Source organism: Triticum dicoccoides, chromosome 3A (assembly GCF_002162155.2).
Source record: "Triticum dicoccoides isolate Atlit2015 ecotype Zavitan chromosome 3A, WEW_v2.0, whole genome shotgun sequence".
Classification (NCBI taxonomy): domain Eukaryota; kingdom Viridiplantae; phylum Streptophyta; class Magnoliopsida; order Poales; family Poaceae; genus Triticum; species Triticum dicoccoides.
Window position 1 is genome coordinate 517,870,453 of NC_041384.1, and position 9,769 is coordinate 517,880,221.

The window sequence follows — 9,769 nt, forward strand, 5'->3', positions numbered from 1 at the left end:
GCTAAATGGACAAAAGCCTAAGGACATCGCTCTGGGCATCTTCACTCTCTCTAAGCGCACCGCTTATTGCATTGACAAGGCTTAAATAACAACGAGTGGGCCCGACACATCAACATGCAGGGCAACCTTTCGGTGACCCTCATCCAGCAACTCTATTCTCTTTGGTGCAAGTCCTGGGAGGTTCAGCTCGTCCTGAGCGAGCGAGATGGGATTCGATGAAAATTCACAGCGGATGCCTGCTACTCCGCATCCACCGCTTGCAGAATGCAGTTTGCCCGATTGATCAAGTCAGAAATGCCTATGATGGTCTGGAAAATTTGGGCCCCTCCGAAGATTAAATTGTTCTCCCGGCTGATACTGCAGGATAGAGTCTGGACGGCGGACAGACTGCTTGGTAGGGGTTGGCCAAACTGTGGCCTTTGTCAGCTATGCAAGAGGGTACCGGAATCTGTGGCCCACATAATGTTCAAATGTTGATTCACGATAAGGGTCTCGAACTCCATCTACAATGGTTGGGTTGGCAATCGGTCACACCTATATGGAGCGACATTAACACGGTCAAACAATGGTGGAATGCGGCCAATGGACAACCAGATACTCAAGGTAGGCGGTATACTAATTGCAAATGCTTGTATGCTGGGAGATCTGGAATGAAAGAAATGTTCGAGTCTTCCATAACAAGGCATTGTTACCCACTCGCGTAGTGGCGAAGGTTAGGGAAGAAGCAAAAACTTAAGCAGTGGCATGGGCTAGATTTTTGGGCAACATTTTACCCAGAGTGCTTCGCTGTTGAACTTGTCATACACTCCTTCCGTTTCAAAATAGATGACTCAATTTTGTACTAACTTTGTACTAAAGTTAGTATAAAGTTGAGTCATCTATTTTGGAACGGAGTAATCGTTAAAAAAATATTTAATGAGATGAGGCAAAAAAAATTGCCTCCGTTTAAAAAGACGAAATTGCTATGCGGACGAGTTCAGTCTGCACGACGGCTAGACGACGCCATATCCAGCCGTCCAATGCACTTTGATGACATGAATGGACGAAGTGGCATGCCCTGTCGTCCAGAATTCGTCCACACACGTCGTGTGTGGCAGCGCTCGAAAAAAAAAACTTGTGCAATGTAAACACCCCGGAGCCAACGGTGACGTCACTGACCTTTACAAATTGCGTTCGGTTTCGGAGTATTAGTCAAAGCGCACTAGCACGGCGCCCAGCGTTATCCCCATCGTCGCAGCTGGGGCTCTATATATACCCACCCTCCTGCCAGATTGTAAAGGTCGTGAAACAGAGCAAGCAAGAGCAAAGTCCAAGAGCAAGAATATATCCATCCATACAGCAGCCCAGCAAGAATATATCCTTTCCTTTCTCCTAGAGGTCCTTCCGTTGCGTTCCAGAAACCAGAAACTTGCAAGCATGGGCAGGTCTGCTGGAGCTCCTCGGGTCCTCCCGGCGCACCAGGAAGACGAGGACCTGTTCGAGACCTCCTCCTCCTTCTCCTGCGACTCCGACGACGAGGCCCAGTTTTCAGACGGCGAGGACCAGTTTGTGCCAGCGGCGCAGCCGGTGCGGAGGTTGAATTCCGACGGCGTCTACGATCTGTCGTCCATGAAGGCTGAGCTCTCTGCCAAGTAAGTCTCCGAGGAACTTAGTAGCCTCCTTGACAAGTTCATCAACATATATACTGTATGTATGTATGTGCAGCAGCCAGCAGCAAAAGGGAGGTTTCCTGACCGTGATGTTCTTCTCTTTGCAGGAAAGGGCTGTCAAAATACTACGACGGGAAGTCCCAGTCGTTCGCGTGCATGTCCGAGGTGAGGTGCCTGGAGGATCTGCCCAAGAAGAGTCCCTACAAGAAGATCAAGCCGTGCAGGAGCAACATCGATCTAGATGGGAACCAGACAGCTTGCCCCGTACCTGCTCCCAACACCAGCAGCAAGGGAATCGCCAAGCAGAGCTCCTGCGCGAATCTGATGATGGCGCGGACCAGCAGCGCCAACATGCTCTACAGGCCTCCGGCGATCCCTGTCAACAAGAGCGCGTGCCATCAGTAGGGCTCGCAGCTGAAAAAAATGTCTGTCCATGGCTGGCCTCGCGTCCCTTCTTTGTTCCTTGATGAGGATTTTTCTTGGCGGGAGTATTAGCTTGTCAAATGTACTAAGAGGCTTTTACTTCTCTCATGTTCTTCAGGAAGACATATTGTTCAGGAAGGCATTGATTGATTCGGTGTGTAAATAGAGACCGATTGTATACCAAACATTTTCTTTCGATTAACAAAGATTATCTAAGATCCGAATTCTGAGCCATGGTACATGGCCTTTGACCATCCTGGTTATTTCTCAACATAACAAGGAGTACAAAGTAGCATGGCCAAAACAGAGAGCGGTCCTTTGGGTATCAGAGATGGAAGAATGTTTTACTCCCGCCGATCCAGTACTAAAGTTGTACTAAGTGAGCAACAAGTAATATGGATCATAGGGAATACAACTACAAATATTTCCCAGTGGAAAAAAGAATGGTGTGTCTTCACTGATTGCCAACCAAAAAATAGCTCTGCCTGATGCTTCAAGTGTTAAAACTCTTGGCGGGTGCTGTGAACACAACCCTGAATCATCTTGGTGATAGATGTTTGAACAAAACTTGTTATTTGGCAACAACACTGTGGGAAGACAATCCTGTCCCAGTGCGCCTTAGTAGTGTCAGTGGCTGTTAGAAAGCGTAGTCATAGATGGCCTGTGCAACTCCATCTTCGTCGTTGGTGGCACCGATTACATTTGCCACTGCTTTGGTCTTCTCGGCGCCGTTTGCCAGAGCGACACCCAGTGATGCTAGCTGTAGCATTTCTATGTCATTTTCTCCATCTCCAATTGCCATTACCTTGCAGAAAAAGGTTACAAAGTTAGAAATAATGCAAGTACCGGTAGTATTGGCGGCCAAACAAATTTTAAAATTTCGAGGATTCAACGGAAGCTTAGGGTATTATCTATTTGAAATGAGATTATAAATTTTGGCCATGTTATTTAGAACAAAGGAAATTATCAAGACTAGATTTGTAACTGAAGGAAGTGAGAGAAGAAAATGCAGCAACATTTGACTTGCACCATGGAAGATGTATAGGGGAACTTAGACAACTTATACCTCGTCCGGACTAATGCAGAGATGGTCCAGCAAAATCTTCACCCCGGTGCCCTTCGAAGTTGCAGGTGGTACAAGCTCAAGCATATCAGGCTGTGCCTGAAGAACACCAGCCCTTTCTTCTATTGCCTTTGTCCAGTATGGCCTCAATTTGGAAGAAACTCCCTCAGAAGTTCCAATGAACACTAGTTTCTGGACATGAAAATTATGGCATAGTCAAGCTATAACAGATCTTAACGTTCTCAAACTGCCAAATCTTTTCTTCTTTAAAGATCCAAATATTTTTATAAACTGATGACTATGTCCATATATAAATGCAGATGCAATAAAAAACAGCAGCTTATTTGTTCCACCCATAGAAGTTGTGCGCACTAAAAAAATAGTTGATCTTTGACGAACTATTAAATCTTTGGTCGGCCACATGGACTTATTCATATTATACAAATGTTTATCAGAATGTGATTAAGAAAATGTCACTAATCCTTATGCTATAAGGTTTGAAGTGAAGGAACTAGTAAAATGATTCATACAGAACTGATCTCAGACTTGTAATTGACACAAAAAATAGCTTTGAAAATAAGTACAGCACCTGTATCTCAGCTGTTCCTAAAAGCTGATCAATAGATGACACTATTTCAGCCTGCAAGAAGAATCCCATGTAAATCAATAAGAATAGAAACATTTGGGATTCACAAAAGAATGGATAAGTAAACCCCATCATACCTTAGGTTCATGGTACACATCATGGAGAGAATCAACCAATGGATGCTCAAACATAGAAAAACACCGATCCTGGCTAAATGCTACTAATGGTATCTTGTGCTCCAAAGAATATAAGAATGCCTGCAGCATGCAAATAAAGTGTCACTAATGTTGCAGATGTAGAAGTATTTACTGGGGAGATAGTTACCAGATGGGCATGGATGACCTCCAACCATAGTAAAACACAAGTTGTTGCTTACCTCTCGGCATACTTCTTGGTTCAATGTATTTCTATAAATTTCTCTCCCTTTCAAACCATAAACCAACAGCCCCTACAATTGAAGATTCGAATTTATGAAAATGGCGACAACGCTCATGGGAATAATCAATTTTGCTCTTATTTATAGATGAGAACAATGGTTTATATTTCTGAAACAGCATACTACAATAGAACAATCCTAACTCATTTTAAAACAAATGAATCACAACTCGCTTTAATATACAGCATGTGAGGTAGCATCAAGTTTAGACTAGCATATTACAGAAGTGAGTACAAGCACAGAACCTCATGGTCTCATCAAATGACGTCATCAGCTTTTCATGGTCATATTTGTGCAAGCTTCTAATAAACATGTTTTGAACAGGCTATCAACAGGGATATCGACAGCACACTTCCTATTCTAGGAACACATACATAGCCAGTTTTTGAACACAGGGAGATAAGAATGGTTGGCCTATTCAGAACCAAGTTCGACACCATAAGCGGTACATGAGCCAAAAAGGTAATTTATAACAAAGGGTACTTTCATCTTTGCTGGCTGGTTATGTCACTCTAATAAAGATTAGATGGGTATTTTGACTTCACTAACAAACACTAAAGACTCGAGCTTATATCCATACACATCATCCAAAATAATGACCTGTCTCTGTTGACCACTGCGCGAGGTCTAGCCAGAAGCTGGAGCCTTGACAGGTTCGCGAATCTCAAAATTTCACAGGCCTCAAATGTGGGTTTTGAGTAACTCGCATGACGTCAAATCGACTGTAGTTCCCTTTTTATTATTGAAGGTGTAAGTTCTAATTGCCACCATTGATCTAGACCTATTGTAATGATCTAATATGGAGTAGCAGAATATGTTTTTAAAGGAACTTCAAGTATGCTTTATTCCAAGCAGATTTGGTTAGGGTGTCAATTTGGTTATGTGTCAAGTAGAATGCATTCTACAGAACATACATGAGAACATACAAATATGCACCTCCATTGGCATATATCTCTAACCTAGCAGAATGCTAGCATGTGAACATGATCAGGATGAGTAAAGATGCTGCATTTTCACTACTGCGTCAAGACAATTTCTTTCTTACAAGAGTATTTTCCATGAAAACATACTTTCCACCTACCTGAAGAAATATACCAGGCGAAGATTCTGAAACAATGCCATTTCTTCCAGATAAATCAACCATATTAAGAGCATCAATGGCAGCTGGGCGCGTCTGTTTCCAAAGTGAGCATGGATAGAAAACAATTATCAGCATTCCGAGTTTCTGATAAATATCACAATACCAAACGGAAATAATAAGTAACATAAGAGCAAACTTCTGAGCTCCGTTAATTCCATTCAAGACCACAGAAACAATGTAAATGAGAAGATTCATCCAAACACCAAGGGTCAGTCCAGATGGGCAGCTTTTCGTAAATTTCTTAGTTAAGATTTAGATGTTTTTGTCTCGGTCCAGAAAAAAGATGTGGTACCAGTGGAAACAGCGGGCCCTGAGAGCATTAAAAATAGATTATGCAATGTTCATGGTGATTTTTTTTACTTGACAGTCTAATAAATGAGGCAGCTGGTGTGTCATGGGGAAGAGGCCCTTGTGTCCCCAGCAAGTGGCCAATGTTCCTACATAGCTGCTTGTCTAGCAACTGACTTATTCAATGACCTGCCTGATACAGTACAGTGACCTGTCTGCTCCTGCAAGACTCATTGACTCCATTCTCCGATGAGCTTCTTTCAAGCTCTGGAGAATCTGTTCTACAGTTACCCACTTCTGGGGCAATCCCATCTTGTAAAAACCTTTTTTTCTGTGAGATAACTTCTCACAATGTTTAAGTGTTCAATGCAATGTCACTAATAAGCTTATCAAAACAAAAATGCTGAAATGGGATTTGAAACAAGGGTGAAACATTTGACTGAAAGATTTAGTGGGATAGTAAACTTCATCACTGGTACATTTCTGGTTCAGAAAAATATAAAAGATACCCAAACTGGGCCTCAGCTAAGAGAGGGCCTCAGTATCTCCAATCTCTAGAAAGATCAATCAAATTTAGCATCTTGATAATCTAACATGTACCGAGACAATCTATTGGCTTAAATGGTACTCCCTCCGTCCCATAATATAAGACATTTTTGCAAGCTAACATAGCTTGCAAAAACGTCTTATATTATGGGACTGAGGGAGTATATAATACTATTTCTCTTCTAGGAACAATTAGTCATTGGTCAAACAGCAAGGGAAAACTCTTAATACCTTTCCTGTGGCAATAACTATGTTTACACCTCTTGACCTAGCTTCCTTTAGAGCTTCTGCATTCCTTGCTGTTACTTGACTTTTACTGTTGAGCAATGTACCTAGTCACAAAAAAGAACATAATCAAAAACCATGTAAATATAATTATATTCTAGAGTGAAAATATCAAATGTGAGCAACCAGCAAGGGATAAGGGATGTACCATCCATATCACAGAAGATATATTTGAATTTTGGTCTATAAAATCTTAGGCTGCCAGCTCTCTTTAGACTGTTTGTTACTTGTCCTGTAAACATTCTTAGACAGCAATAACTAGATTACACCATCATATGAGTGATATGCATTTCAAGACACAGAAGGCAAGGAGAGTAATTACAGAGAGGCCAAAAAAACATACCATCTAATGTTTCTGTGTTAGGCTTGCTCAAATCAGGAGCGTTCTTAGCAAGACCTTTCCCTTTCCACCTTAGACTTTTTAAAATGAGCAGCTCCTCCTTCTCCATTTCCATTGCAGCCTCATCACTAATCTGACGGTCAAAACCCAGAAGACGTAACAGGCCACGAACCTAGTACAGAATACAAGGAAATAATCATTTTGTGCGTAATAAATAACATCCCGTGCAGCAATTAACATAAACCACTCCAAAGTTCAAACAGGGGGGCAGGGGCAATTAGTCGTAAACAACCGTAAAGGATCATACCACTAGTGTCCGCAGTTCATCAAGAAGGGTATGGCCTCTCGCCTCAGCTTGCCTTGCAGCTGTTTCCACGGATATTACTATATCACCCAACATAAGCTGCAATAAGAAAACAGTGAGAGAGAGTGAGGCAAGGCTAAAGGTAAAGACAGAAAGAAAATAAATAAAATGCTGATTCGGTCTTACAGTAGGAACATCCAGATCGGGAATGAACTGTGACACTGAGAGCATATCAGTAGCGCAGTCCTTGCCTCTCCATTCTTTGTTAAGATTCTGGATGAAGTTATCGTTGCATAGCAACACAGAAACCTCAACCTTTTCATACTTCCCGGCGTCACTTATTGAAGTGTCTCGTGTTTTGTAGTTATACTCCAGAAGTCCATCTAGTGCAATTTTCATCGCCATAGGAACATTTAATTTCATGATTTCTATAACGTTCTGCATACACATTAAGGAAAACAAAGATCAACAAACACTAACCCAACCAATTGCAAACGTGAACAGCTGAACATAATAAATCACCGTGAGGGACATAAACTATCGCGAGAGAAAATCATCCCAGAACTCCAGTTGTACATAAGTGCAGTAGTGCACGTAGATTACCAGTAATAGAGCTCCCTGAACCACTAGGTGCTACTCCCTATTGGTAAATGACAATCACGACCAGTTTGAAACGATACTACATGACTTATCACAATACCAACAGTCCAGAGTTTACAGGGGAGCAAATGAGTACCCTTTAGGGTATTCTCTGACCCTCTCTAGTACAACTAAATGAACTAAATTTTCATAACTCACATCACTTTTGAAAATTTAGTTCATTTGATTGAACTGAGGAGGGTCACAGGGTACACTTAGAGTCACAAATTTGCATCCTAAAGAGTTTATATATTGTTTAGAAATATCAGAGTAACGCTCGATGATACATCATCCGAGTAGTGCTGCACACAATACAACTTTTGCCATCATTTCCATCTGAATTTCCTATGACGCTTTTTAAAAGCAGTGGTAGGTAGCCGCGATACAGAGAGGTTTGATTAAATGGAATGTGTACCAGCACTTCGACGTCGTCGGGCAAATCATCCTCGACGCTGATGCGGGCGCAGAGCTCTATCTCGCTCTCCTTGGGCGGGGGCGGGGGCGGGGGCGCAGGGTCCTGCGGCGGCTCTCGCTTCGCCGCCGCCTGCCCGCGCCGCGCCCTTCGGAAGCCGCGTATGCCAGAAAGGAATCCCGCGAAAGGCTGCGCGAAGCGGGAGCGCTCGGGGGTGGGCGTGAACCCCCGCGAGGAGAGCAGGGAGGCCGTGGACGCCGCCGCGGGGAGGTGCGGGAGGAGCGGCGTGGAGCTGAGCAGCGCCGCGCCGCGGAGGGGCGGGGAGAGATGGAGGTGCGAGCGCGAGGCGAACGGGAGGGCCCGCGATACGATGCGCGCCATGGTCGCGCTCGCGCGGCGGCCGGCGGCGGAGAGATGGAAGACGAGCCGAAAGGGAGGGAGGGGTTTTGTGGTTTCCTTCTTTGGTTTTAGTTTGGCTCTGCTTTGGCTCGTCCGCTTTGTAGCATTTTCGCACCTTGCTGCACGTAGTACGGAGTAGAAGTTTGTGCCTTTGTGGAAGATTTTTTTTGTGTGGCAAAAATGAGTTTATTCCAACATTATAGGGTTACAATCGAGAGGTAGAAGTTCATCAATACAAAATGACCCTCTCTGGAGTCATACAACAATGCTACACTTAATGGTACAACGTGTGTCAATCTGTTACCTTATTTTGATCGTGTCTAATCTTATGTGGAATGACCCCAGTCTAACATCAACGATTTAATCTTAGCAACCAGGTGTTCATAGGTTGAGCGAGCTAACCAGTGCCATATAATGTCGCCAAAGCCTTTGAAGAGTTTGACCGTACGATGTAAAGTATTGCAGAACCAACACCATGCCTTGCATCAATGTGTGAATGTCTGCTTCAAACGCATCATTACGATGGAATAAGAATCGGTAAGCTACGAAATAATACTACAGTCGTGTTTCCTTGGGATCATACCCGCTATCGCTATCCCATCCTACACGGGAAATGTGTCGTCCATTGACAAGGCAACCTAGTTTATTAATGGTGGGGCCATGATAGAGGGGGGACCAAAATCTTTGACTCCGGTCCCCTAGTGAACTCATCAATGGGGCATCTTTCCTTTTTCTTTTGAACAATCACCAAGGGGGAGAGGGTCCCCACCTGAATATATTACTCAAAGGCCCAAAAGGCGAGTTACACATATAATACATCGATAGGAGATGTATAGTCACAAGACATGACAGCCTCCATACTTACATGGTCCTTAAATACAAAGGTCCAAAGAGTGAAGTCTGAAACGATGTTTTTGAAGGGTATCTAGGGGCGAGTGTAGCTCGTTGTGAAAGACACGAGCATTCCTGGAGTCTCAAAGCTTTTATAGGATGGCGAGAGCGACGGTAGGCCAAATGTTGATGTCGAGGCCAACCGGCGTTGGCGTATCCTATACGAGGTCAATGGAGAGAGGTGACTGAAGGCCCAAGAGGGACCAAAACTGAGCCGCGCATGGGCAAAGAATGGCGAGGTGTGATGCATCCTCCAGTGTGAGACCATACAAGGGGCAGGAAGAGTCCGGAGAGATGGACTTGTGGAGTAGATTCGCCATCGTGCTCAGCCTGTCACGGCAGAGAAGCCAGCCGAATATCTTAACCT

At 43.8% G+C, this 9,769-nt stretch overlaps 2 protein-coding genes across 2 annotated transcripts; one reads left to right on the forward strand and one right to left on the reverse strand.

The window, feature by feature from the left end:
• Positions 1-1,267: 1,267 nt before the first annotated feature.
• On the forward strand, positions 1,268-2,296 carry LOC119268903. The gene is made up of 2 exons (XM_037550617.1): positions 1,268-1,631; positions 1,757-2,296. The coding sequence occupies exons 1-2, from the start codon at positions 1,417-1,419 to the stop codon at positions 2,052-2,054; spliced, it is 513 nt and encodes a 170-aa protein (XP_037406514.1). The 5' UTR covers positions 1,268-1,416; the 3' UTR covers positions 2,055-2,296.
• A 71-nt stretch (positions 2,297-2,367) lies between these two features.
• LOC119268901 (endoribonuclease YBEY, chloroplastic-like) lies at positions 2,368-8,563 on the reverse strand. Its single transcript, XM_037550616.1, has 12 exons — positions 8,116-8,563; positions 7,248-7,499; positions 7,065-7,160; positions 6,761-6,929; positions 6,566-6,649; positions 6,364-6,464; positions 5,239-5,331; positions 4,098-4,169; positions 3,859-3,978; positions 3,725-3,775; positions 3,139-3,327; positions 2,368-2,877 (listed from the first exon to the last, which is right to left on the reverse strand). Exons 1-12 carry the CDS (start codon positions 8,491-8,493, stop codon positions 2,710-2,712), a joined length of 1,773 nt encoding a protein of 590 aa, XP_037406513.1. The 5' UTR covers positions 8,494-8,563; the 3' UTR covers positions 2,368-2,709.
• Positions 8,564-9,769: the final 1,206 nt, after the last annotated feature.

Excerpts from the sequence above, each read along its gene's own strand:
- LOC119268903 (XM_037550617.1), top strand. The coding sequence starts at position 1,417 with ATGGGCAGGTCTGCTGGAGCTCCTCGGGTCCTCCCGGCGCACCAGGAA. Across the intron at positions 1,632-1,756 it reads AAGGCTGAGCTCTCTGCCAA|GAAAGGGCTGTCAAAATACT; the intron begins GTAAGTCTCCGA and ends TTCTCTTTGCAG.
- LOC119268901 (XM_037550616.1), bottom strand. The coding sequence starts at position 8,493 with ATGGCGCGCATCGTATCGCGGGCCCTCCCGTTCGCCTCGCGCTCGCAC. Across the intron at positions 6,650-6,760 it reads TAACACAGAAACATTAGATG|GACAAGTAACAAACAGTCTA; the intron begins GTATGTTTTTTT and ends GAATGTTTACAG. Across the intron at positions 6,465-6,565 it reads TATCTTCTGTGATATGGATG|GTACATTGCTCAACAGTAAA; the intron begins GTACATCCCTTA and ends TTTTGTGACTAG.